A 27,444-nucleotide genomic window follows, 5' to 3' on the forward strand; every position below is an offset into this window, starting at 1 on the left:
TTAGCATATAGTGCAACAATCATTTCAGGGGTAGATTCCTTGATGCCCCTTACCCATTTACTCATCCCCCCTCCCACAAACCCTCCAGTAACCCTCTGTTCTCCATATTTAAAAGTGTCTTACGTTTTGTCCCTCTCCCCGTTTTTATATTATTTTTGCTTCCCTTCCCTATGTTCATCTGCTCTGTGTCTTAAAGCCCTCATATGAATGAAGTCATATGGTATTTGTCTTTCTTTGACTAATTTCGCTTCGCATAATACCCTCCAGTTTCATCCATGTAGTTGTAAATGGCAAGATTTCATTCTTTGGATTACCAAGTAATACTCCATTGTATATATATATCACCTTTTCTTCATCCATTCATCCATCGATGGACATTTGGGCTCCTTCCATACTTTGGCTATTGTTGATAGTGCTGCTATAAACATGGGTGTGCATGTGCCCCTTCGAAACAGCACACCTGTATCCCGTGGATAAATGCCTAGTAGTGCAATTGCTGGGTCGTAGGGTATGTCTCCCATTCATTCTTAAACTTTGGCCTTTATGTTTTCCTATTGTAGTGAATGGCACTACTCCCTCCCCATTTTTCCTTAGTATCTCTTAAATACTCTTTCCACTCCCACTGTACTAGAATTTAAGCTCATTTCTTCCCAGATTGTTGAAAGTCTTTTCAATGTCCCCCGTCTCCACTCTGTCCTCTCCATTATGAGTTCATTCTCTGTGCTGTTGGATCAACTTTCCTAGAATGCAGGTTTGATTATATCACATCTCTGCCTAAAAGCCTTCTGTGGCTCCTGGGCCAGCTCAGAAAGGTTTCCTGGAGAGCCTTCATGGGGTTCAAGGTGGCCAGTGAGTGCATATGCATGAGTGAGCATATGTGATGTATTTGTGAGAAGTGTGTGTCCATGTGGCATGTGTTCATAGCTCATATTTAAGAATGCATGGCTTTAAATTCTTTATATTTCTTCCACATTTTTCTCAGGTCCTGGAAATGTATACAAACTGCCCACTATATAGTCTGTCCTTTCCTGGGCTCTGTAACAAATGACAGAGGAGAAGAGACACTTTTACTGGCCTCGTGTACTTGTGGTCCCAGTGAGGAAAGAGTCCCACCACTTCTTGGTTGTCTTTGTGCAGGAGTTTTGCATGCACAAAGGATCACATGTGGAGGCAGTAAGCAGAGTGCTTATAAACATGGACTGTTGGGTGCCTGGGTACAGATCCTGGTTTGGCCACTTACTAGCTGTGTGATCTGGGAAAGGTACTTAACCCTCTGTGTTGAGTTTCCCTTGTGTCTCCATTTCTTCAGTAGTAACATAGAAAAAATATCACTACCGGTGACAGTTCAAGTGAAGATTAGATAAAAGGACCTAATGTGAATGCTTAGCTTAGAACAGTGTCTATACCGAGTAAGGGCTCAGTAAATAGTAATAGTAGTAATATTATTATTATTTCTAATTTTTATGATAAATATTCAGGACATTGAGGCTCAGAAAGACTAAGTAACTTGCTAAGGGCCATCCATGTCATAAGTGGCCAAATGGGACCTGTGTCTGGTCTGGTCCAGCTCTCCCACCTCACTAGCCCTTTGTTTGCTTCTGTACACACTCACATGTGCAACCAGACAGCTGGGAACACAGATGCCCACAGACGCAGATTTGCCAGTCTTATATCCTAGTCACCAAGGGAGGAGGAAAGGGGATGGTTGAAAGCCGAAGTAGGCATGAAATACTTCTTAGTGATTAGCAATCTTGAAACTGGGAAGGTTGAATCAAGTAGGCTTAAGAGAGGAAGTGAGTCTCATGACAGAATCTGCTTCTGAGAAGGTAGGGCCTGGTTTAGGAAAGAGAGGGCAGGAAGGGCATTTCAGGCATGCACTGTGACGTGAAGGAGGGGGAGAACAGACTTGGCCGGCTGGCAGATAGCAGTAGAGCCAGGTGCCTTTGGAGATAAGAGCAATGGAATGAATGACAGGCCTCTTGCTTTAAGGCAAAGGGAGCTGTCAGGAGTTATATTTGGTCTCCTGTGTGTGATAAGTGGGAACCACACAGGTGCCGAGGGTTATGATCTGAATGATGTTTAAGGAAGAGATTTTACTGCCCTCTATGTAGAAAAAGGAATAAGCAATAATTGAATACCAACTGAACCCTTAGACATCTTATTTAATGTAATCACTACCTATATGAAGCTGGTATTAGTATCCATATTTTATAACAAGAAAAGAATGCATACAGTGGTTTCACAGAGGTTAAGAGGCTTGCCCAAGGTCATACAGCTGGGAGGAAACACAGCCAGGATTCAACCCAAAGCCTGGGTGGCTGCTCCCACCTATGCAGTGGGCATTACCAGAAGCTCAAATTTGAGCTTCTTGAGGCCTGGAAGCCTGGTTCTCTTCATGCTGACCACCTCTTCCCCTGCCGATTATTTCTATGCAACCACTCCCCAATGCTCACACGCGCGCGCGCCCACGCGCGCGCGCGCGCGCACACACACACACACACACACACACACACACACACACACATTTACAATGTCCCTAGAACCCTGAGCCAGTCATGGACCAGAGATGGTTTGGAGGGAGGAAGCAGACCATGAGCCCTGGGTCAGGGCCCCATTTAAATCTTGGCTAGGAGCTAGACTTAGTGCAGTGCTGTGCTAGACTAGACAACTTTCTGCCGTGTTGAAATGTTCAATGTCTGTGCCATCCAGTATGGTCACCACTAGCCCTATGTGGCTAGTGAGCCCTTGAAATGTGGCTAGTGCAACTGTGGAAACACATTTTTAATCTAATTCAATTTTAATTTATTTCCATTTAAACAGCTACATGGGGCTAGTGGCTAGTACTGGACAGAACAGTTCTCCTGGGTGAGACAGACATGCCAGTATGTAAGCTAAAGTAGGATAGGGGCCCAGGGGCCCACAGAAGGGACACTGACTCAGATTGAGGTCAAGGGGAGTTTGTTCTAGATCTGGTGATATATAACGTTTTACAATTTCTTTTCTTAAACTCCTAATGTTTCTTTTTTCTTCTTGTAAAACTTGTCAATGAAGCACAACATATATACTAAAAGTGTACAGCTTTGATCTTCCTACTTTAAACTCTCCAGCCACAGGTACGGGGAAGGAGGTTATCATCTCCTAGAAATACAGGGAGTAGAGAGGACTGTGAGGGGGTGGGGGGCCAATGAGTGGATATAGACTCGTTATAAGGAAGGACTTTCTAATAATTAAAGCTTTCCGAAAATGGAGTGAGTGAGTTGTGAGCTTACCATCATGGGAGATAATCAAGCATATGTTGTTCAACCACTCTTTGACAATGTGGTAGAGGGCATTCAAGGACCCGCCCCAAAGTTCTGAAAGGTTCTGACCCTTGGGATGGAGCAGGGGATCAGATGGTTCAAAACCCAAGAAGATCCTCTATACTGCCCATTCCCCCAGAGTCCTGGGTTTCCTTGGGCACTTGGTCTGAGCGATTGGATTTTTTTCTCTTTTCCCTCTTCCCCAGTTGCTTCTGCCAGGCTGGGAGAATTCCTCAATGGCCAGCAGTGCCACCATATGCCCATAGCACACTTCTGGGCTGGGGGAAAGGAGGGAACCAGCTAGCTGATGAGAAGGGAGAGCAGGCCCAAAAGACAGAATGGCCTCAAAGGGAAAGTCCCTATGATAGAGCCAGGGCACAGTGGATGCTGACTCATGTTGGTGTTTTATGGGGGAAGAGATGCAGGGAAAGCAAGCAGGAAGTGGGGCTGAAAAGCTGGAAAAACTCCCTGAGCCAGAACTGGAGCCTTTCTTTCTTACAGGAGCCAGGCACTGCACAGGTTTGGTGAAGAGGACAGCATTGCCTTAAAATTGCTCAGAGTGAGATAGGGAAGCTGAAAGGACTCCATTTTAGAAAGGCTCCATTTCTGCTGTTTCTGTGCTAGACCTCACTTACTCATGCTCTATATTTCCCCTTGCATATGAGTAAACCAAAGAAGCTATGCTCCCTTTCCAAGAGGGAGGCTAGAAAGTTAATCATTCTTTGACTTTCATCCTAGACCCCTGCACACCTGATAACATCTGAGAAGAACCAGATCCTAAACATGTTCCAGGACATTAGCTTCAAACAAACTTCCACGGACACTGGCATCAATACTTGCTACCTTCTGTGGTTTATGGAATAATGCCTGACACTTGCCTTTGATGGGCCCCTACCCTGGATGCCTGAAAAAACATGTCCCTTGGACCCCTTTCCAATATAAACCCCTAAGCCTAGGCGATGGAGAGACTCACTTCTTTTCTGAGTCTCACAGATACCCCATCTGCTATTCTCTATCACTTACACTGTTCAGTAAACTCTGCTCTTACCTCCTCCAGGCTCAACTTTGAATTCAATCCTATGTGAGGCCAAGGACCCTCTTAGCTGGTCCTGTGGAACCCCCTCTGGGTCCTGGGACCCGGCATGCCTATGTCAAGAGCATGGGTGGAGTTAGGAATATGGCCAAGAAGCTTGCAAGTGGCAACCATCACTGCACAACTCCAGGGGGTGCTTTGGGTGTAGGGCATAGGAAATGTGAGTAGTGCCAGGAGGCAGCAGCCCTGAGGTTCTATGCCCACGTGAGAAACAGAAGCCTTGACTGTGAGTGTCTGGACCAATAAGGGGTGATTGGTAAATGAATACAGAGGGTGAACAAGTAGTCCCAGAAAGAAGGTGGTGGGCGGACCTTGGGGTAGATCCAACCCTTACTCCTTCCTGTCCCATTCATTCATTCAACAGATAGCAACTGAGTGCCCTCTGTGCTGGACACAATGATAGGCATGGGGGCCGTGGTGGTGAGGCAAACACAGGCCCAGCCCCTACCCTCATGGAGTTAATGGCCCAGAGTAGGGCTGCCCAGTAAAACTTTCTGGATGATGGAAATGGTGTAGAGAGGCAGTCACGTAACCGTACAAGCAAGTGTAAGGCTACAGTTATGCCCTTAAAGAGAGGGATGTAGTGCTGGGTGTGTCCCATGGGTGGGGGAACCTGCCCTATCCAGGGAAGGGGGTAAGATTTCCCAGGGGAGGAGCTTAGAGCTGGGGCTGTTGGTGTGGAGCAGGAGCCCTGGCTTGGGGCTGGTGGCACACTTCCTCTATGCTTCTCCAGCAGTGGGGCCTGTGGTGCCTGCAATCTAGCTCATTCTGTGGGGTGGAACAACCCCATTTCTACTCTCACTGTGAACTACCCAAGGAGGATAGTTGGACTGCATGTCCCCTCACCTAGCCTGGTGCCACAGTGGTTGCTCAACATTTACGTAATCCAGCCAATCATGAAGCAATAATCACGGAGCCTCAGAACAGCTTACCCCATAGCAGTGACCAAGACTGTCAAGGCCCCTGTTCTCATTGAGCTTATACTTGAATCAGGGAGACAAACCCTGTAGAGGCAAATACATACAAGAGATGATTTTAACCAGTCATAAGTGCCCCAAGGAGAATTAAACAAGGTATTGACCTAGAGTTGGTGGTGGTGATGGGAATCCTGGGAGAGAATAAATGACTGAATGAATGAATGGTGAGCAGTGAAGGTCAGATCAAGCACACTGAACCCCACTGGGCTGGGGCAGGGATTAGGAGAGGAGCCAAGACTCTTAGATCCCAGGGTGGGGGAGCTTAGGGCAAGGTGGTAGGGAGGGGTGGTCAGGGATGGCTGCACTTCAGGCCTCATGGGCAGGTCTGAGTGACAGGGCAGGAAATGGACAGGGAGTGCTGTGGAACCTCAGAATTTCAAGCAAGGAAAGAGAATACCTGGAATTGCTGACAGGAGCAGTATTGTGTGCCAGTCCCCTTGTGCACTCAATCATGACTCAGGTTTGGTTCAGTGGGGGGCGGGAGGGGGGTGCGGAGGGCAGGGAGGTCCTGGAGTAGAGGTTTCTGGAACTTGTCTTGGGTTGGCCAGCCTCCAAGGGGCCTGCCCCCGCAGAGGTCCCCAGGATCCCCACAACTGGCAGCCCTGAGCACAGGGTATGGAGGCTGAGGTGTGTGTTGTGAGTGGGACGAGGCCAAGTGCTGAGGAATACTAGAGAGCAGCAGTCTGGGGAGGGTCGGTCTTGGGCACATAGGCTGGCCCAGTCCACCTGATTCCAGGTAGGGAAGTGGGGCCCTCACCTGTGGCTCCCGTCAGGCTTGTGAGCTCAGCCACACACTGGGTGGTGTGGACACTCCAGGCACTGTTCTGTTCTGTCTGCAGGGTTCAAACATTCTGTGAGTGTGTGTGTGTGTGTGTGTGTGTGTGTGTGTGTGTGTGTGTGTGTGTAGGAGGTGTGAAGTGTCTAAGACCCAACCCCTGACCTGGGGGGCTGTCAGCCTTATCTAGGCGATGGTATGAGGACATCTATGACTCTGACACTAGTCAAGAGGCAAGTGATTGTCATAGGTCCCCCAGAAAAGGGCAGGAACAATGGAAGAGGGTAGAAGTTTCTAGGAGGTTGAGATGAGCCTTGTGAGAAAAAATTCTGGCAGGTAGAAATGGGGCTGGGGTTGGGGGGAGGCGGCACCTCAGGGACCAGAACAGCTGGAGCAGAGGCATGGAAGGAAATATAGTCAAAATGAGAGAAGGGCAACTCTAAATTTAGCCAGGACACCTTTGGGTTGAGTGAACTTGGGAACACTTTCACCATTCTGCCCAATCTCCAACCCTCTTTGCCAAAAAGAAAAGGTCCTCCAAAACCAAAATGAAACCAACTCCCAAAAAAATGAAGCAGCAGAGACAGGGGAATGTGGGGGAAAGACCTCGCCCTCTAGAGTCATACGTTGAAGCCAGACTCTTTTCCTATAAAGACGTGCAACCCAAGGTGCCTCGGTGGCTCAGTCGGCTATCTTCTCTTTCTCTCTCCCTCTCTCTTTAAAAAAATTTTTTTTAATGTTTATTTATTTTTAAGACAGAGAGAGACAAAGCATGAATGGGGGAGGGTCAGGGAGAGATGGAGACACAGAATCCAAAGCAGGCTCCAGGCTCTGAGCTGTTAGCACAGAGCCCAACGCGGGGCTCGAACTCACGGACTGTGATATCATAACCTGAGCCGGTCAGACGCTTAACCGACTGAGCCACCCAGGCGCCCCTCTGTCTCTTATAAAGAAAGTTTATTTATTTGCAAGAGATAGCATGAGCGGAGGAGGGGCAGAGAGAGAGAGGGAGAGAGAGAATTCCAAGCAGGCTCCACACTGTCAGCATGGAGCCTGATGTGGGGCTTGAACTCATGAACTGTGAGATCATGACCTGAGTTGAAATCAAGAGTTGGACGCCTAACCAGCTGAGCCACCCAGGGGCCCCAAAGTGTCTGACTCTCGACTTTGGCTCAGGTCATGGGTTTCAGCCCCATGTTAAACTCCACCCTGACAGTGAGGACCCTGCTTGGGATTCTCTCTCTCCCTCTCTCTCTCTGCCCCTCTCCTGCCTTCTCTCTCTCTTGAAATAAATAATCTTAAAAAAAACAAACAAACAAAAAAACAAACCTTGTAATCTGGACAAGTACCTCAACTTTTCTGAGCCTCAGTTTCTAAAGCTGTAAGAGAATACTTACCTCATATGGCAGATGTGGAAAGATTAAGTAAGACTTAGGCAGAGCAGTTAGCTGGTGCTCAACAAACACGAATTCTCTCAGCCCCAACAATAACACAAGTCTCTGGCTGTCTCAGCTGTGTTAAAGGGACAGTGAAGGTCCAGAGCTGAGTCACCTTTGCTCCCTCCTACATGAGCCCCTCTGGGGATGCCGGGCACTGTTTGTTTATGGAGTTCTGGCTTTGCTTGTTTCTTCTGGAACCACCTCTTCAAGAAGGGGGGAGCCAAGATCTGCTCACTGGAGTACAGGTGCATACGTGTCTGTAGTTGCTAACAGAAACTGCACCAAGCTGACCCTACTTCCTCTGCCTCTTACCCAGCATTTCTCACAGGTTCCTCCATGTCCAAGGGCCTAAAAAGGGGACCTTTTCTTGCCTAGATTCTCCCATTATCAAGGTAAGCACAAGCAGCTTCCATTTCCTCTGCTCTTCTGGCACACAAGTCGAGGCAGACTCTGGACCCTTTGACCTTACTCCAAGCAAGCTGGCCCACTTCTAAGCACCCTGGGGCACCTTGGTACAAGGCCAGTGGGACTCACCCAGAGAAGGGCCAGCCTGTTCCTGTCCTTAGGCCCCAATCAGGGCAGATTCTGTCTCTGCAGCTCAACATGAGCTTAACATGGGCCAGGTCAGCCTGGTCAAACAGTAAGCCCCAAGGCTCTGTGAAGGTCCCTGGGCAGGGGCACCCGGGATTGCGTGTGGCGTGGGCGGCTGGCTGAGGCATACGTCAGGAAGGGATCAGGGCTGAGATGAGCAACGGTGCCCCTGGATACCTGGTGGCAGGAACTGAGACAGAGATGAGGTTTTGCAGGGAAAGGCAGGGATGACAATGTTGTAATACTCCCCAGAAGGTGAAACCTGAAAGGAATTGGAGTTGGGTGTGGCCTTGCGGGGGCAGCTGGCTATGCTGACCCCTCCTGCTTCTTTGAGTCCCCACTCTGGGGCTCCCCGTGGTTGTCTGATTGTCTCCTGATGATAACCAAAAGCACTTTGAGAGCCAGACCTGTGTGTTACAGGCCTGCCTGTACCCATCTGCCCTTCCCTGCCCAGGGCAGGGCACGGAGGAAGCTGCAACCGACACCAGCTGCCTGGGAGATGGAAGGGTAGGGAGAAGACTCAGCACAGGGCCCAGGGAGAGGGCCGGGGAGGATGGGCCGGAGGGGCAGCAGGAGCAGTGGAAGGATGGGGTGAGGGGCTGAGAAGGCATTGGCAGAGGGACCCAGGAGAGGGGCTTTGTGGAGGGGTAGACCAGCCAAGGGGACAAGGACCAGGAACCAGACGGGATGGGGGGCAGGCTGCAATGAAGCAATTTCTGAGCTCACTGTGGGGGCTCTGCCCAGGGATGGGGGGGGGGGGCAAGGAGCTGAAGGGCCTCAGGAAATGTCTCAGAGAGAGTGCCAAGGCCTCTGGTTAGGACAGGGTGGGTAGGAGCCAAGATGAGGAAGGAAAAATGGCAGACCTGGGCCCAACCACCTCATCTTGATTTGCCCACTGAGCTTGGGCTCCTGTGGGGCCCTCATGTGGGCTTTTCTTTCACCTTGCCTGGATCCCCACCCCATTCTCACGTCACCCAAAGGGGCCTTTAGGGGTTGATGGGAACTCTTCCTCAGTGACTTGTCCTGAAAGCTGAAATCCACCCCTTGGTCCAGCCCTTGCTGGAGGAAGTCTCTGGCCAATATCACTTCCTTCCAGTTCTCTAGTTGCTTCTTCCTGTATTTTCAGGGTACTCTGTGTAAACTTGGCTATAGCACTGTTCTCACAGACTTAAATAGTCTTCCCTGGTGCCTGGTATGGTGCTGGGAAGAGGATGGGCATTAAATAAACTTTTTTTTGAATGAACATTGATCCCCCCTCAATGTCCTGAGCCTCTCTACTATTGAGTTTCTTAGATCTTGTTACTCTTCTACCTCCAATCAAAACTCACTGTCCACGTTTCATTCCCTCAGAGCTCTGTACTCTTGCTTATGTTTCCAAGCTTGTTGGAGAGAAGCAGGGTGGTGTTCTGGAGAGAACACTGTACCCTCTGTTTTCTGGGGATACCAGGACTGAGGTCTAACTCCACACAGTGTGGACCCTTGGGGGTCACTTCCTCCCATCAGTGGAAGGTCTAGATGACTTCTAAGGTCTTCCAGGGCTGAAGTGGAAGTCCTTTGTGGGCCAGGACCTGGTTTGTCTTATGCTCTGTGCCCCCAGAGCCAAGAATGGTGACTGGTGCAGAGCACGCTCTTAAATATTTGTTGTGAGAAGGAACTGACAACTTCGATGGCTACCTAGTGCCTGGCGTTTTATACATGTTATTTCATTTCATTCCCAGAGTGATGGAGTTAAAATTTGTATATACATTTTCATGACTCTGAAGCCCATACTCTTCCCATAATACTTTGCGGCCTTTAGGAGACGATGCCATTGCACAAGGATTTGTTCTAATGATGGCTGTGAAAGGCTGCAGGAGATCTGGAGGCCCTTATTCTTATCATATCATATAGGCAATGCTTCTGCCCCTCACAGACCTTAGGAGATAATAGGAACTTAGGGTGGTAAGTGGAAGAGGGTGAGAGGGTGGTGAGGCTATCTGATCACTGTCATCTAAATGGGGTGTTTGCGGGGCGTCTGGATGGCTGTCAGTTGAGCAACCGACTTCGGCACGGGTTGTGATCTCGCAGTTGGGGGGGGTTCAAGCCCCACATCAGGCTCACTGCTGTCAGCGTGGAGCCTGCTTTGGAGCCTCTGCCCGCCCCCACCCCCTGCATCTCCCCCACTCACACTTTCTCTCAAAAATAAATAAACATTGGGGGCGCCTGGGTGGCTCAGTCGGTTAAGCATCCGACTTCAGCTCAGGTCACGATCTCGCGGTCCGTGAGTTCGAGCCCTGCGTCGGGCCCTGGGTTGATGGCTCAGAGCCTGGAGCCTGCTTCCGATTCTGTGTCTCCCTCTCTCTCTGCCCCTCCCCCGTTCATGTTCTGTCTCTCTCTGTCTTAAAAATAAATAAACGTTAAAAAAAAATTTTAATAAAAATAAATAAATAAATAAACATTGAAAAAAATAATAGATGGGTGTTTGTTTAGTTCCAGTCACGTGCTAAGCTAGCTCTCTCTAAAAAAAACAAAACAAAACAAAAAGCCCTAATTAGTAGCTTTTGTTGGTTTCTACGGCATATACACTCTCACTGTGGCTAAATTCAAGCAACAAATATGAAGTCACCACTGACTGCAGAGCTGGAAGAGAAGCACATAGCTCTTTTGCAAGCCAGTGAGCTGCCCTTCGCACACAACTGGAACAGTAAGCAGCGCTGTCCCCAGAAAGCTACAGGAAGGTCATGGCTTCTGCACACACTATGGGCAGCTTTGGGAAATGTCAGCTCTCACTTTGCCTTTTTCAAAGATTAGAAAGACTAGACTGACAGCAGCTGTCCCATTACGTGGATGGCCCTCTAGGCTGCTGCCAGGAAGGCTCCCTCAGAACGGTCCTGGGCTCCCCTTTGGAACACACCCCCTGTTGCCTTGCCTCAGGCTGGGACAGCCCCTGGAGCAGGCAAGGCTATTCCTCGCAGTCAATTCCTCAGGGAGCATTTCAGGTGGAACCATCCTGCAAGGAAGGATGGGTGTGTTGGTGCCATCGGCCTCTGCCTCTCACTTGGATTCGGCCAGTACTTTCCTCCCAAATTCCAGGAAATCATAAATACCAAGGAATCTGCCCTTGCTGTGCCAAGAGCAGGCCCAGCTGGAAGGCAGCAGGCATCCCTAAAGAGATGGTGGAATGAGGGGGTGGAAAAGTACTGAGAGATAGGGGTGTGCCAGCTTCTGGTTGGGGAGGGACCCTGCTCCCCAGCTGAGGTGTGGAAACGGGCCTCGCAGCTGAAGAGCAGGTGCCCTTGAGCTGGGCAGCTCTAGAGGGAAGAGTAGGAACAGATGTGGAGGAAAGGGGCCTTGTCCTAGCAAGCTCCTTGAGGACCTAAACAGCTTGCATGTATGTCTTGGAGTCTTTCTCTCAGGTACTTAACACTGGCTAAGCACAGACAGAACCAGCAGTCAAAAATTTGTTGAAAGAGAAATGAGACGTTTATTAGCCTGCAGGATGTTTTTCAATACTAAGGCAAAAAGTAAAATGTAGGGGCAAGTAAAATTAAGGCATAAAGAAGTATCTAAGGGCCCCGAGGGCTCACCCAGGACATACAGTGGAGGTCTTCTCTTCATATCAAGGGTATGAGGTAGGCAGGAGAGGCTGACTTGTTTCACGGAGTCAGGCCCTACCACATAGCCCAAGGGAGAACGGTTGTGAGGTCAGGCCAGGAGGGTTAGAATTTGCTAGTGTAGAGGGTCATAATCCACTTGGGCATACGGAGGAAGCCAGGCAAGTAGGAGGCCAGCCAGCCCATGGTGGAGACATGAGAGAGAACTGAGCTCAAAGACAAATAGTCTTGGACGGGGCGGCCTGTGGACCACAGGAAGAAGAGAAGGGTTACACTGTCATTTCCCACTCCTCAGACACCTCCGCCTAGGCTAAAGAGCCTGAGTGGGATGTGAGGGAGGGATGGGGAGAAAGTGTGGGAGAAGGTGAAGTGAGCAGGGAACGGAGGAAGGGAGGTCCAGGCTGGCTGCTGGGCCAGAGCTCTTACCATCCACATCCCGAAGGCCATAGCGTCGAGCAAGGTCACAAGATGGCAGCACCTTCCCACTCAGGCTCAGGATATTGGGGTCTGTGGGCACAAATACAGCTGAGAAGGCATGGCAGTGATGCAGTGTGACAAGGTTTGGGCCCAGTGGGACAGGGCACCACTGAAACAGGCTTCGGTGCCCAGAATTCTTTCTTTCTATTCCTAGGCCTCTGACTCCTGGCTATACTTCCTGCGGCTCCCAAACCTCAAACTGGGCCCACATAGGGTCTCCAGAAGCCGGAGAAAAGAAGGGCATATTCCTCAACCACCTCCTGAGCCAGGACCCAGAACTGGCTACCACCACCCTGCAGATTCTCCATGCCCTTTCTTGTTACCACCTGCCCCCAACCGCTTTACCTGTTGCCAAAGCCACCACACATTTGCCACTCATTTCTGTGGTCTCTGCAGAGCTGAAATCAGATCTGAACTGAAACAAAGGGGCAGAGAAGTGAAGGGTTAATTTCCAAGAGAACTGCCTGAATTTCTTTCCCACTTTTAGCTTCTATTCCAAGAGAGACAGGCCCTCATCACTGCACCTGCAGGACCCAGAATCTTAGAAGATGCTTGAGCCACTCCTCCCTACCTCCAGGTACATCCTGTACCCTGGCACCAGGATGCACTGCCTTTCCTAAGTGGAAGGATCTTGGGATGTCAACTATGTCTGGACCTTCTAGGTTAGTTCAGGGCAGGGGTCAACAGCATGGGCTTCAGGGAAGGAAGCTTTTCCATTTATGGCATACATGACCTTGAGCAAGTTTCTAACCTTTCCAGGTTTCAGAATTGCTATCTGCAAAATGGAGATAATATCTCCTTTGCTGGATGAAAAGACATAATGTATGTATGCTGCTCGGCCCTGCTCCTGCCACAGTAGGCACCTGGGTATTTCCTCTTTGTTACTGTCTTGTCACTGAGGATGGAGAAGCTGATTCCTTTGCGTTCCCTGCCTCCCTCGCCCTCCCCCTGCCAACCTGCTTCAACAGGGGATCATCAGCATTGTTGTTTTTCATCACAACCTCCTTCAGTAGTTCTGTCTGCACCAACCCTGGCCACAGAGACACATAGCTGACCCCGTGGCGCCGCAGCTCCTGGGCACAGTCAGCAGCCAGCCTGTCGCACTGTAGAAGGACAGAAGGCAGGGGAGAGCCAGGGCGCCCGGCCACATCACCTTCCTCCCCTGCCTTCCTTGCTTCTGCTGAGGATGCCCCAGCCCTTCTCAGGAGCCCTGTCTCAGCTGTCCACCTTCCCCAGTGTGCTGCCTACCCTGGCCACCCAAGGGGAGCCCAGGCAAAGGGACTGTTTATGAAGGCGCAGAGGGAGAGGTGGGGGCCAGTGGGCCTTACTACTCTAATCATTGGGGATCGGATCTCCTGAGCTATGGGTACCATCACTGTCTGATGCCTCCCTAACCCCTGTGCTCCTGGGTCCTCACCGCAGCTTTGCCAACACCATAGGGGACATTGAAGAGATACTGCAGCCCCCCAATGGAGGAGATGACCACGATGAGTCCCCGGCCAGCTGGTACCATGAGCCGTGCTCCATACACTGAGCACAAGTAGTGACCTCTAGAAGGTGGGGCAAGGAAGGAGAAGGAATACATGACGTTCACTGCTGGCCTGGCTGCGGTAGCCCTGGCAGCTTCCTCTGCCCTCTAGGGCTAGAGGCCACTTCCTGAGAGCAACAGTGGTAAAAGGAACCACCAATGGATGCGTGTAAAGGAAAAACTCAGTTTTCCATTCTCCTATGTAGGGAAAACCCAGCACACATATACTCGGTAACCAGAAAAACATTTCATTTGCATGGGAAACAGGATCCTCCGAGTGAAAACAGGTAGAGAGAATTATAGTTTCAAAAGGAAAGCCCAATCTAAGGTAATGCAAAGGAAAGGCACAGTAAATGTCTATGTGAGTGGGGGGGGGGGAGGTGAGGACATGTTGGTGGGCTTCCCAGAGGCTCACAAAATGGCCTTTATCTTGGAAAATTCATCATGGCTCAGGGACCAAGGCCTGGGCCTCTGCCCAGGCTCAAAACTCTGACCTGCAAGAGATGAGGGAGTGGAAGGCCTCTCTTTGGAAGGCTAAGCATGTGGGCCATAACTGCCAATTATCAGCATTTTAGGTTTTCTTTTCTTGCCTCTTGGCTGACCATCCCTCTCTGTCCTCATAATCTTTCTTCTGCCTTGGAAATCACAACTGGATTCTAGTCCTGCTTCCTTGGTATTTCCACAAGAAGCTGTGGGTGTTCTTAAAATGCTTTAGGCACAGATTTTCAGATAATCTCTTAGTTACTCCCACAGGTGGCTGATCACACCACCATGGAATGCAGTTTCTGAGAGGGCACTACCGTTCCAACAATAAAAAAGAGACACAAGTGGTGCGTCATGCTAGGTGAACTCTTCGTGCTGTGTTTCATCTCACTCCCATGCACATGTATGTGTAACTCTGATGTTGAAGTGCCCTTGCCTGTGGATCTGGAGTGAGGATGTGGAGGCTAACAGGGCTGGCACTCACCCTCATTGACCTTCTCTTGATCTATGACAAAAGAATTTCTTTTTTTTGTTAATATCAACTACAGGTGGTGTGCATTATTCAAAGAGGGAGGCTTCCTTCCGATCACGCACTTGGATGTGCAGAGTGAGGTCGGAGAGAGGCCAAGAGCAAGTTCAGTTGTGTCAGTTCTGACAGAAACAAGGTAAAAGTCAATGTTCCCAGGTACGGATCCAACTGGATGGAAATTTTCCAGAGGTGTGAGACAAACGGGACAAAAAGGAGAAGAAAGAGATGGGGAGGTCAGAGAACAAGGGCAGGCATATGAGGAATGGTCCAGGCCCTCAGCTGAGTGAATGAGGGGAACCCAGACCCTGGGACAAAGGGAACACTTACCTGAGTCCAACATTGTTGATATCATCCCAGATGGAGGCAGGGCTTTCCCAGAATGCCTTCTTAGTGTTCTTTATAATTGCCTGGAAGGCAAAGGGAGTGTTGTAAATTGGATGATCTAAAGGCAGACAGGTATGAGGGGCTGGATAATGAAAGGGACAATGAGTGGGGATAAGGACTCAGGACTCAGGGGTCAGAGGGGGAGGTTAGGGATGTGGAGCTGGAATCAAAGTGTAAAGGGTACCAGGACCCCAGCGTAGGCGTTGTTGACCAGCACATCCAGACGCCCCTGCTGTTCCCGATCCACTTGCTCAAACAGGCTTTGCACTTCACTCTCCTGGCTTGAATCGCATACCACAGGCACACACTGGCCCCCTCGAGACTGTGCCTGGAGAGACAGAGGGGATATGAGCTTATAGTTGCACATGAGTGTGAGACATAAGGCAACCCTCTTCAACTCCCAGCTTGGGAGGAGCTGAGAAGGGGAGGGGGCACTGAGAAGGCAAAAGTAGGAATCGAAGCCAGCAGCTGAGGGAATATGGTGAGCAATACCGCCCTCTGGTGTCTGTTTGAGGAGTTTCAGGAATGCTAGATCCTTTCTCTGTAGAGGGAAACAGATTGGGATCTCAAGCTTAAAATCTACATTTACGGAGGCCTACCAGGTGCAAGTCGTTGTACACTCTTACTGGAAGGCAAGGGACAAATAGGGAAGGGGGGATGCTCCTGGGAAAGGAATATCTCTCTTCTTCCTCATCCTTGGTCATTTCCATTGTTCACACCCTAAGCTCCCACTCTTCACCACTCACGTGTAACCTCTCCTCTGTCCTGGCCCTCTTACCCTCACATCACCAATGCTCCTGCCTAGTTACTGAAAAATCAAAAACTCTCAGGCATGAACTATTTCTACTTTCCGTTCTACCTCACCCTTCACAAATGAGTCCCCATCCTCTAACTTCAAAGGAAGAAGAAATACCTTATTCAGGACCAATCCTCCTATTCTCCAGATCCATGCTCTAGTTCCCACCCTCTTACCTTCTTGCCTCCTAACTGCTCCCCCGTGCTCCCAGAGCATTCTGTGTCTGCCTCTGATTTCCTGCTGGGTCCTATCTTTCCAAAGCAGAAGTGGCATCTTATTTATCTTGGTAACCCCAGTGCTTCACCCAGTAACTAGCAAACCAAATATATTTTTTAAAACTGAAATCCAGTAAAAAAAAAAAAAAAAAGTCAAGTGAAAGTGTACAGCTCAATAAAGTCTTTCCTAAAATAAAGGAAAGCACAGGTCCACAACCCTTCAGCTGCAATTCCAAAATCCCTGAAGGTTTCAAACAGAAGGTTTTTTTCATAAAACTCACTTATTGGCAAAATTTGACCAGATCTGAAGTCATTTATGGGCTTCATTTATTCCAGTCTGAATAAGTATTCACATTTCGTGGAGGAATATAATGGTTTCAGGTAAGGGATTAGTGGAAGAAGTGGTTAATGGGAAGGGCTACCTCAGGTGGTGTGTGTCCCACTTGTTCCAGAGGAAGCACCCACCTCCTCAGCAGTGGCCCGCAGCGTGTCCATATGGCGGCCAGTGATGTAAACTGTGGCACCTGCCTGGCAGAGTTGCAAGGCGATGCCGCGGCCAATACCTCTGGAAGCACCGGTCACCACGCACACTTGGCCCTTCATGGGAGCTGCCATGACTCACATGCAAAGGGGGGAAAATCTGTGGAAGCAAAGACTTGCTCTGAGGGAAGCCTGCATCTCGTGTATGTGGAAGGGGGACCCGGATAGCGGGAGGGAGGAGGAGCCAAGGTTAGGATCCTGTGAGAAGAGAGAAGTTTCAGAGCGGGACAACGGTGCAAACCCCAGGGCAAGGCTGTTCGTCCTTTTTGGCAGGCCAAGAAGTAAATAAGGGGGCTCGGTGGGACTGTCCAGGGCTACCCACCTATAAGGACTCTCTGAAAGGGGTTGACCGAGTGGGGGGCGCTCAGCGCGGCAGCCCCTCAACGGCGGGTCCACGCAGCGTCCTGGGCTATCCAGAGCTCTGGCCTCTGGCGTGGCCCTGTCGGGATGAGCCCGGAGGGGCGGCTTCCGGGTCGGGGGTAAGAGCGGGGCCCGGGCACGCAGGAGGGAGCTCGCGCCTTTTACCTGCGCTCCTGCAGTCCCGGCGCCGTCTAGCAGGCAAAGTCCTTGGACTCTAGGACTTCGATTCTGGCTGCGGGGGCGGGACCAGGTGACTGCAACTGGATCAGAGTGTGAGGCTGGGGTGCCAGCCCGCGTTCCCGTCCGGGATCAGCGGAGGGTTTGGAGGAGAGGGTCAGAGAGCACGGGAGGCGGTGCTGGGGCCAGGACTGGCGACTGGAGGCGGGGCGACCTGGGAACACACACAGTCACCCGGCTAGGGGCTGTCGCCAATACCGTGACGTATATGCTGCGCGCCAAGCACGCCGGCCTTCCTAAACTCGGTCCGGACCAGGCACGCTTCTACGTGCGTGACGTTCCTCTGCGACTGGAGACGCTTTCGCGGACGGACACGGCCTTCAGCACTCATGGGACTGGGTCCGCGCTCCCTCCACAAGGCTGGGCGCCGGTTTCCAGCTGGTGACAAACGGGGGCGCGGGGCCAAGGGGTCGGGGCGCCCCCCACCAGGCCGCCAGCGGCCTCCGGACAGAAGCTCGGAGCCAGCCCAAGACGCGCACCCTCACCTGAGCACCGAAGCTCTGGGGTATTTCCGCCAGGCGCTGTCAGCCCTGAAAGAGGCTCCTGAGACCGGAGAAGAACGAGGTGGGGAGACTTCAGGGTGAGACTAAAAGTGGGATTCGCTGGGCATAAGTTCTGGGATAGGCAGGAGAATTTTCATGGGTCCCCAGGGCATAGGGACTTAGTCTATGTCTCCCATATCCTCTTCATTGCTCCCCTCTCCCTCCTTTAGTTAACTAATGGAACATAACCATCCTCCTCTTAGTCTCTGAAATATTTTTCTTGTCTGTTCAGAACTGATGGTGCACAATGTTTTGAAGGAAGTGGAAGCTGAGGCCCTAGCCTTGGCCACAAACAGGACTGGCAGTGAGATTATGCAGGAACTGCTGGGATTTAGTCCCCTGAAACCGCTGTGTCGAGTATGGGCTACTTTGCGCTCCAACTTCCGCTTTGTGGCCTGTCATCGATGCGGAGTGCATGTATTGCAAAGTGCTTTGCTGCAGCTGCCTCGATTGCTGGGGAGCCCTGCAGAGAAAGAGGAGGAGGACGTGGAAGAGGAGGAGGATGGCAAGGATGGTCCCTTGGAGACTCTGGAGGAGCTGGTTTTGGGACTAGCCTCCGAGGTGTGTGATGATTTTCTTTTCTACTGTGGAGACACACATGGCAGCTTCGTGGTCAGAACTCTGCTACAGGTGTTGGGAGGGACTCTTCTGGAGTCTGAGAGAACCAGGCACCGTGGCTCTCAGTCACCTGGTAAGTATTACAAGAGGGAAGTGGATGTAGAGGAGAGGAGAGTTTAGGAAGTCCAGTAGAAGAGAGTAAGCAGAAGAGTAATTCTTGCTGACCTTAAAGAATTAGCAGAGAAATTAGGACAAGACTTAACAGGCCAAAGATTAGTGCACACAGAGGCCCATACGTGAGGATGCATAGGTGTGTTTGGGGGACAGCTAGTAGAATAGGCCAGGGGTAAGAGGTGATTCATGAGGAATGGGTGTCAAATTTTTTTAAACCACAACTCACAGATTTTTTTTGTTTTAAACATCACTGAACATGCGTCTGTGTATATATACATATATTGGACTCAAGCAGAACTTTGAGAAGTTAATATATATACAACCCATTCTGATATTTTCTTTTCTGTTTTATTCTATTCTATTCTATTGAAAAATTGCTCGTTAAGATCCACTAAAGTGATTTTATGATGCATTTGTAGGCAGCGACCTACAGTTTGAAAAACTGTGGGAAATAAGGTTAGAGAGTTTAGATGAGGCCTTGAAGTCCTGAGAGTTTGGCCTATCTTCTACGGACCACTGGGGAGCTGTTGAAATTTCTTAGAAAAATTAAAACAGAAACGTAGTCTCTGTTTAGTCATCCAGATGAGAAGAGGTATTCATATGTGTTCTGCATCTCCAAGCTGAATCCTTGCTCATCTATGGGATTATTCTCCCTCCTGGATGGTAGTTTGTGATCCCAGCACTGCACGTGTTCTTGGTCTTCTTTCAGAAGCCCAAAGGGCCCCAACTCGGGAAGGTAAGCCATCTGATTTTGAGGTCCCTGAAACCTTCTTGAATCGCCTTCAGGACCTGAGCTCCTGCTTTCTGAAGGACATTGCTGGTAAGGAGGGAAAAAGGAGGAGGGTCTAGGACCTGCTTTTCTAGAGGTGAACTGTCATTATCTGAGGCCCTTACTTCGATCAGTCTTATTCCTTTTCAAATCTGATCGGGTTTGATATTGCAAAGACTCTGTATAGAGCTTTTACGTCCAAAGTCCCTGATATCTTTTGCTTGAGGTTTGAGGTTGTACAGGTTGTCTGGATTTTGGAAGAGCTGCTTTTATTTTTTCTGCCCTTTCCCTCAGTATTTATCACTGACAAGATCTCCAGCTTCTGCCTTCAAGTGGCCTTACAAATCTTACACCGCAAACTGCCCCAGTTTTGTGCTCAGCTTTGCAATGCTGTGATTGGCTATCTGAGTAGCCGCAATTCCTCAGCAGATGGCAGGTATGGTCTAGGCCTCAGGGTCCACCAAAGTTGATGAGGCTGTGTGAAGTGAATGAAGTGATATGGGTATTTTAGATGCAGTAAAGGCTGCTTGATCACCTTCTCCTTGTCCCTAGCCCCCTACTGCTATTTCTGCGGGATCAGACGAGCTCCAGACTCCTGGAGCAAGTGCTGCTGGTGTTGGAGCCCCTGAGGCTCCAGAGCCTCTTTGAGGATCACTTCCAAGGGCAGCTGCAGACCCTGGCTGCACACCCCATTGCCAACTTCCCTTTGCAGCGTTTACTGGATGCTGTTACTACCGCTGAGCTGGTGAGTTGAGAGTGGGGCCAGATCTGTTTCTGTGCTCTGTTATTTTTGCTAGTTTTTGTTCATTGTGCCTTATTTTATTGTGTGCCTGTCTCTGCATCTCTGAGTGTGTGCTGGCCATTCCCCTTGAAGTTATTCCTAGGGGTTACTCAGAGCTTATGACGAAAGTGCCTTCTCAGAAAGGATTTGTTTTGGCTTCTCGGGTTCCAGTACCAGCAGGCGACTGGTTTAATCCAAATATGCAGCTTGAGGTTCCATGACCCGTGTTTGTGGTCAACTATCTGTAGCAATACAGAGTTGGGAGTTGGGGTAGAAGGGTAGATTTTTTTTTTTTTTTAAGATTTTATTTTTAAGTAATCTCTACACCAAATGTGGGGCTTGAACTCACAACCCAAGATCAAGAGCTGTGTGCTCTGCTGACGGAGATAGCTAGGCACCCCTAGAAGGGCAGATTTGATTCCAGTATCCCCTTATCTTGAGAGTGTGGCCATTTAAAGTATTGCTGCTTCCCTCATGTGAGGCAGCACCTCTAAGACTGCCCCCTTGTCCTAGACTTCATCTGGCCAAACCCAAATTCTGATATTGGCCGTGCTTATCTAGCACTTCTAGTTGTTTTCAGCAGGAAGATTTCTCTGAATAACTCAGTCCACTGTTACAGAATGCCAAAGATTCCTCATTCTGTGTCTCCCCTCAGCTGTCCCCCGTGTTTGAGGAGCTGAGCCCTGCCCTGGAAGCTGTGCTGGCTCAAGGTCACCCGGGGGTGGTCATTGCCCTGGTGGGGGCCTGCCGCAGAGTTGGGGCCCACCAAGCCCGGGTCCTGCAGCTGTTGTTGGAGGTGAGTAGGTGTTGCCCCCAACCTGTTTATGCCCTCAGTTCAAATTCCACCTGTTAGGACCTCTCTCATCTTCAGTGGTTATATCTCTGGACTCAAGAGGTCTAATATCCAGGGAGTTCACAGATCCAGGGAGAAATGAGGCCAAACCCATCACATAGCCCTGGAATGAAAACTGTCTCCCAGAACTAAGAGAGCAGTTTATTTAAGGAATAAATGTTTATTCAACCCCTGTTATGTGTATAGGGGCTGGAGATACAGCAAGGCAGATGAGATCCTGCCCTTACGCAGCTTACATTCTCACATCTCCTGAATGCTTTCCTCTGTCTAGAGAGTCGGGGTTAGGGATGAGGTAGCTCTCCGATTCATCATGTTTTGTCTTCTCCTCTAGGCATTCCACTGTGCGGAGCCCCCTTCCCGGCAAGTGGCTTGTGTGCCTCTCTTTGCCACTTTGACGGCTTATGAGGTATACTATAGACTGGCAGAGGAGGAAGGGGCAGTGCCCGCAGAGCACCAGGTGAGGTAGGAGAGGGGCCAAGTCATTGACTAATTGGGGCCAGGGTTTAAAAAGTCCTTCACCCTTGTGGTGAGGGTGTGGGGATCTCTGGCTTCATCCAGGTGGGGGTGGCACTTTGGTGGCTGCCTCCTAAATCCCTGTTTCTGTCCTACCAGGTGGAAATGGCCACGGCCAGGGCTCTGGGGGAAGTGACAGTCCTTGGGTCTCTTCTGCTTCAGCATCTGCTGCACTTCTCTAGCCCTGGTATCGTACTTCGAAGTCTGGGTGCCTTGACAGGACCACAACTTCTGACTCTCGCCCAGAACCCTGCTGGCTCCCATGTGCTTGATGCTGTCCTGACCAGCCCCTCCGTGACGCGCAAGCAGCGTCGCCGTGTGCTTAAGACCCTAAAGGTTCTGGTTTCTGCTTTGATTCCCCCACCAACATCCATTTAAGAGAACATGAGCTTGCCCTGAGACTGTCCTTCAGAATCAGAGAGGATATATCGTTCCCAGACTCTTTTGACTCAGCCCATAAACTTCTGAAACTTCACTTCCCCGTTCCCCTCCCCAATGCACTTTTGTGGAATGCCCTAGAGGGACCTACCTTGCTTGTTTCACTGCAGGGACAATACGTGGCTCTGGCCTGTAGTCGTCATGGCAGCCGAGTGCTAGATGCCATCTGGAGTGGAGCAACCTTGGGGGCCCGGAAGGAAATTGCTGCCGAGCTAGGTGAGTACCTGCACCTCTCTCTAACCTTTCCAAACTTCCCTCACTCCAGATGGCTGAGTGGCTGGGGAGGGGACTTAAAAACAGCAGAGACTTCAGTTCAAAAGGGTGGTGTTGACCATGGGTTCTTAGCAGTCTGCCCTCCTTTCCTCTGCTGATTATGCAGCCCTGTGCTCCCGCCCTCTCCTGGCTTCCGTTCTTTGGAGACTGAGGTATTATCCCTGAGGCCAACCCAGGGCCCAGGGAAAATGGAGGGACCTTCACCCAGGGAGTGTCGCTTTGAGCACGGGGGGTGACTGCATGATGATACTGAACATGAGTGATTCCCTTTGCAGGGGAGCGGAACCAGGAGCTGATAAGAGACCCTTTTGGCCACCATGTGGCTCGAAATGTGGCCCTGACTACTTTCCTGAAGCGCCGAGAGGCTTGGGAACAGCAGCAGGGGGCAGTGGCCAAGCGGAGGAGGGCTTTGAACTCAATACTTGAAGACTGAGGCCTTTGGACCTGGGACTGGGTGATGGGGAGGGTAGCGGGAATATCTGTCCTGTCCCCTTCTTAGTTTAAGTTGGAATCAAAAGTCTTATTAATAAACATTTTTATATTTTTATTGGAAATGCTTTTGTTATTTTGGGGAAAAGGGTATAAAGAAATAGAGATCTCAAGGTAAAATCAGAAAGGGCTGAATTCAGTGCACTAGGAAGCTTAGGGACAGGAGGAGTTGCAAGGAATCTAGATGTAGCAGTGATCAGGGTGGGGTCAAGATTCTTGGGGACAGGCTTGTGGCCTTTCCAGGTAAGTGGGATGCTGGAAAGATGGCTAGGAAGGGACAGCATTCTTCAGGAAAGGGTATAGGCTAGGGGTGTAAGGCGTTATGCTGATGGGGCGTGTCACAATGGGGTCAGAAGGCATTGGGGAAATCAGGTGAGTTACCTAATCTGCACTGTCTTCAGATCTCCAAAGCTGATGCTGTCACAATCCTCACAGTGTGTCTCTTGGAATGAATCTAGGGGCAGAAAGCAGCTTGGAGCCCCTTCTCAGTAGGGATGAAGGCGACCCTGCCGCTGCCAATGCCATTGTTCGGCCCCTTCTATTAAATGGCGAAGGCTGGAGGAAATTCCCAGCAACATATGGCCCAGCCCTTGCAGCAGTGCAGAGGTCCAACGGAGGAGCTCCCTGAAGGGCAGAGACAAGATGAAGTCGGATGGGTGGGGGAACGTGGGAGGAGGCTATAGAGGGGGTTTTCCACAAGGGAGAGATTATGGATAGGGGAGTATAGAAGAAGGAATTAAGGGCGCTGCAACTGTAAGGGGATGAGGAAATACGATATATTGGTCTCTGACCTGAGTACTTTCTTTGGGCCGAGTCCTTGAAAGTCACAACTCATGGAGTAGAGCCCATAGAATGTGGCTTTGATATTGAGGCTGCCAAAGAGGTCTCGAGGGTTTTGCTTGTATACATCAAAGGTGATACGGGCGATGTCCTTGCTGTGCTTGGGCTTCTCCCGGCCCAGGCCGTATGACAGCACCCCACTCTGTAGGGTACACTCATCAGTGCCACGCACCTTCACACCCTGACACCCATGGTGTGCACTGGGCACACAGTTCCCCACCAGCACTGGGTCAGACCCACCCTTGCCTGGACTCTTTGTCCCCTGAATGGTGTCCTTGGCAACCCCTTACCTCTCCCAGTGTCTCTGCCCCCAAGATCACGGTTGGGCTAGAGAAGCTTGGGAGAGATATAAAGGATTGGTGGCCTACAGCAAGCCCCACTATGGGCCTCTCACCCTGTTGGGGGTCCAGCTCTGCCCATACTCCAGCACCATCAGGCACGTGTCATCCTCCAAAAGCTGGAAGAAGTCCTCACTCTCCACGGCCGTCCCATCCTCCTCCAGCACCAGTGTTAGCATTCCACTCAGCAGCAAGGCCTCCAGTGCCTGCCCAGCCACAGGAAGCAGGAGGGAAGGGGCAGGGTTTATCCATGCCCCTCCCTCTCCAGCTGCCCCACATCCACTGGTTGGCTCTGGATGCTGGTTGACACCCCAACTCTACTTCCTGGGAATCTGCCCTTCTTCAAATGGCTCCAGCTCTTGGTGCTTAGTTGCTGGGGGACCCTCGCTAAGGGCTGACTTTTTTTAACCTAGTTGCTCCTCTGTCATTGTCCTCTTTCCCTGTTACCCTCTGAGCCAATCCTAGTGGTTTGGAATTGAAAAACTAGTCAGGTTCTCTTGAGGTCCATCCTTCTGTCTTCTCTCCAGTGTCTTACCTCACTGTCCCCCACTCTCAGAGAACTGTTTTCAGTAACAATGACCCTTAGCCTTTTTGAGTCTTCACTAGTGCCAGGTATCTATGTAGACTTTACATACATGTCCTCTTTGACTCCTTTCCACAACCCTAGGAGAAAGGTGTAACATTATTCCCTTTTTGTAGATCAAGAAACTAAAGTTTTTTTTTTGTTGTTTTGTTTTTTTAAAAAATTTTTTTTTCAATGTTTTTTATTTATTTTTGGGACAGAGAGACACAGAGCATGAACGGGGGAGGGGCAGAGAGAGAGGGAGACACAGAATCGGAAACAGGCTCCAGGCTCCGAGCTGTCAGCACAGAGCCTGATGCGGGGCTCGAACTCACAGACGCGAGATCGTGACCTGGCTGAAGTCGGCCGCTTAACCGACTGCGCCACCCAGGCGCCCCAAGAAACTAAAGTTTTGATAGGTTGAACAACTTCCTACAGTGTGACACTAGCAAGTGGTAGGATCTGGACTTGAACTTGACTTGTCATATGAATCACCATTCCATACTGACTTCTGAATGCCATTCCCCCAACCCTCCCTAGCTATTCCTCTTCCTACCCCCTGGAAAAGAAATAACCTAAATACAGCGTTGGTCATTGGGCTGAACCACGCCGCCCCCCCTCCCCCTTTAGCCCTCAGAGGGCAGCCATGTAACTAACCTCAGCCTTTCTGCTCACTCACTGTAAGTTCTCAGTCTTCTCTAGCCCCTGCAGTAGGAACCTAGGGATTTGGCTCACTTACCTTGTCTAGCAGTTCCTGGCGGGTGGCAGCTGTCAAACCTTTCCGGGTGGTTCGCTTGTGATCACAGACACGGAAAGGTCGCTGGGGTGGTGGAGCTGAAGTCCAGACTTTCCTGCCAAACTCAGAGCTCATACTGGATACTGACCTGGTAGTTGGGAAGAAAGGTCAAGAAGTGAGGAGTTTGGTGAACGCAGTAGGGATGATGGGGTGGGGTGCCTGGGGAGTTAGGGAGGGATCTAGGTTTGCAGATCAGAGTAGCCTAGGGAGAGACCATGGAGTGGGGGTGGTGAGTGGTGGTTCCATAGCTGGACAAGCCCGTTGTGGAAAGTGGGGGCAGGAAAGAGAAGCAGTGAGTATCAGAGTCTCCTGGGAGCTGAATGGAATTTTGTTGCCATGCCCTATCCTCAGAGTTGGAGGGTAGAAAGGAGGGTTAAAAAATCACCTGAGCAGGCCGCTGGGGTTCAGGGCTGAGAGGTACTCCATGGTGGAGGGAAGGAGCAGGGGAGTTGCCTCTCCCACTGAGTTCTGGGCTGTGTGGTTCTCTGCTGTGCTGGGGCTGAAATGGTGGTGTTTTCAGCTACACAGCTGGGATCTCAGCTCCAGTGAGGTGGGAGATGAGTCAACCCGGACTCTGGTCCACCCTGCCTGGCCAGTAAGAAGGGCAAAGTCCAAGGGGAGGGAGAGAAGGAGGGGCCTAGATGGGATAGTGGAGGAGAGATTGAGGCCCAGAGTTGCCCGCAAAATTCATGAGGCTTTTGTGCGTGTGTGTGTGTGTGTGTGTGTGTGTGTGTGTGTGTCTGTCTGTCTGTCTGATGGCAGTGTGTGCTGAGGATAAATGGGAACTATGTAAGGATGGAATGTGGTCTCTGGTGTTTTTCTTTCTATGGAGAGAATTTCTAGGAATAGTTCCTGGCTCCCAACCCTAGAGAAGCTGCGTTATACATGATTTGCACTGTACTTGCTGCCACCTACTGTGAAAGCCATAAACTGCAGCATTAGGAAAGGGGAAGCCAGGCTGCGGGTGGGATCATGGGCAGAGCTTGGAGGAAATGAAGGGTGAGACAGTGTGCCAGGGTGGCATGTGAGGAGAGGATGGATCCTGCTCCCTGGATGCAGGATCACCAGGATCCTGTCTGGGACCCTGGCCTTCCTGCTTTCCTGCTTCTTCCTCCGTCTAGAGGAGGGGTCGGCTCAACATTTCTCTGGCTTCAATCTCCAGAACTGCTCACTTCAGCTACACTGCATTAGTCACTTTCTCTCTCACCTTTCTCTTTTGGCCACTGAATGGGCGTGAAGGAGATGTGAAGGGGAAGGGGGTTGCCTTTTGATGGCATCAAGACTAGCTTTGGGTGCCCTGAGTCCCATCTCTGATTTCAGCTATAGTTGTGGATAGTTGTATGGAAGCTCAGACTCTCACTAAGACTGAACCCCTCACATGAGTGTAAATCTCTGCTTTCCTGCCTAGGTGTTTGAGGCTGCGGCAGCCCACTCAGCCTCCTGACACGTATAGGCTGCAAGTGTGTATAATGCCTCTAGCACAGCCCTCAGTGAAGAAGGCAAGCTGGGCATCAGTGCCCCAGTCTTCTGTCTTACTGGAAGGCATTCTGTGTAATTCTGAGAGCTTCCTAATCCTTACTGAAGAGACTCAATAACACACTTATTTGGCTCTCTTTTTCCCTCTCCTCCCCTGCTCCCTCACTTCTACTTCCTGAGCTGACTTCCCAGATGCAGAATTACCTGTACCCATGCTAATTCAGGCTGTGCTTTGGAAGTAATCCAAACTGAGACAATACTGGTGTCCTGGCTCCCAAGGAGTGCCCAGTTCTAGCTGGTAACTAGAGGGGTCTTTTGCCTTAGCTCAACTTTATCAGTGTACTAGGTCCCCCTCAAATTTCTGCATTTCCAGGCTTTGCCTGATCTCTTCACCCAGAGAAGGCTTCTTTTCAGTATGTCTCTACCAATGCATCCTTTCCTAACTTCTTATCTCGTAGCTCCGTAGGATGGTCTCTTTGTGGTTATGTGTTATGATTCCTCAAAGAGCTGATAAGTCCCTTGTACCTCCAATGCATCCCCCAGAACTCAGCACTGTGACTGAAAGCTGTCATTGGTAGCCCTGTGAGAGCCCTGGGAGTAGAAAGAATGGAGCAGGGCATAAGGTAAGAGATGAGAGTGATGTGGGTGTATTAGGCAAGCTAAAGGCAGAGCACAAACTAACAACTCCCCTGCCCCCAGGTGGGATATGTGTGATATTCCTCAGGC

General features: G+C 50.4%; 3 protein-coding genes across 5 annotated transcripts; 1 reads left to right on the forward strand and 2 right to left on the reverse strand.

Annotated features, from left to right (window-relative positions):
• Window positions 1-11,613: 11,613 nt before the first annotated feature.
• On the reverse strand, window positions 11,614-17,445 carry DHRS1 (dehydrogenase/reductase 1). 2 transcript variants are annotated; one of them, XM_058738674.1, is made up of 9 exons: window positions 17,245-17,445; window positions 16,645-16,819; window positions 15,353-15,496; window positions 15,112-15,191; window positions 13,662-13,794; window positions 13,201-13,347; window positions 12,590-12,659; window positions 12,194-12,274; window positions 11,614-12,009 (listed from the first exon to the last, which is right to left on the reverse strand). In XM_058738674.1, exons 2-9 carry the CDS (start codon window positions 16,792-16,794, stop codon window positions 11,873-11,875), a joined length of 942 nt encoding a protein of 313 aa, XP_058594657.1. In that variant the 5' UTR covers window positions 16,795-16,819; window positions 17,245-17,445; the 3' UTR covers window positions 11,614-11,872. The 2 variants fall into 2 exon arrangements, with proteins under 2 accessions (XP_058594657.1, XP_058594656.1); XM_058738673.1 differs by having other exon boundaries at window positions 17,042-17,445.
• Window positions 17,446-17,525: 80 nt separating this feature from the next.
• NOP9 (NOP9 nucleolar protein) lies at window positions 17,526-22,764 on the forward strand. 2 transcript variants are annotated; one of them, XM_058738664.1, is made up of 10 exons: window positions 17,526-17,880; window positions 18,091-18,549; window positions 19,300-19,410; window positions 19,654-19,795; window positions 19,912-20,104; window positions 20,796-20,936; window positions 21,325-21,450; window positions 21,606-21,842; window positions 22,055-22,160; window positions 22,493-22,764. In XM_058738664.1, the coding sequence occupies exons 1-10, from the start codon at window positions 17,646-17,648 to the stop codon at window positions 22,648-22,650; spliced, it is 1,908 nt and encodes a 635-aa protein (XP_058594647.1). In that variant the 5' UTR covers window positions 17,526-17,645; the 3' UTR covers window positions 22,651-22,764. The 2 variants fall into 2 exon arrangements, with proteins under 2 accessions (XP_058594647.1, XP_058594648.1); XM_058738665.1 differs by having other exon boundaries at window positions 17,786-17,896.
• Window positions 22,747-25,832, reverse strand: CIDEB (cell death inducing DFFA like effector b). The gene is made up of 5 exons (XM_058738675.1): window positions 25,628-25,832; window positions 25,186-25,330; window positions 23,941-24,090; window positions 23,498-23,688; window positions 22,747-23,330 (listed from the first exon to the last, which is right to left on the reverse strand). The coding sequence occupies exons 1-5, from the start codon at window positions 25,666-25,668 to the stop codon at window positions 23,192-23,194; spliced, it is 666 nt and encodes a 221-aa protein (XP_058594658.1). The 5' UTR covers window positions 25,669-25,832; the 3' UTR covers window positions 22,747-23,191.
• Between the last annotated feature and the right edge of the window lie 1,612 nt (window positions 25,833-27,444).

Source organism: Neofelis nebulosa, chromosome 7, assembly GCF_028018385.1.
Source record: "Neofelis nebulosa isolate mNeoNeb1 chromosome 7, mNeoNeb1.pri, whole genome shotgun sequence".
Taxonomy (NCBI): domain Eukaryota; kingdom Metazoa; phylum Chordata; class Mammalia; order Carnivora; family Felidae; genus Neofelis; species Neofelis nebulosa.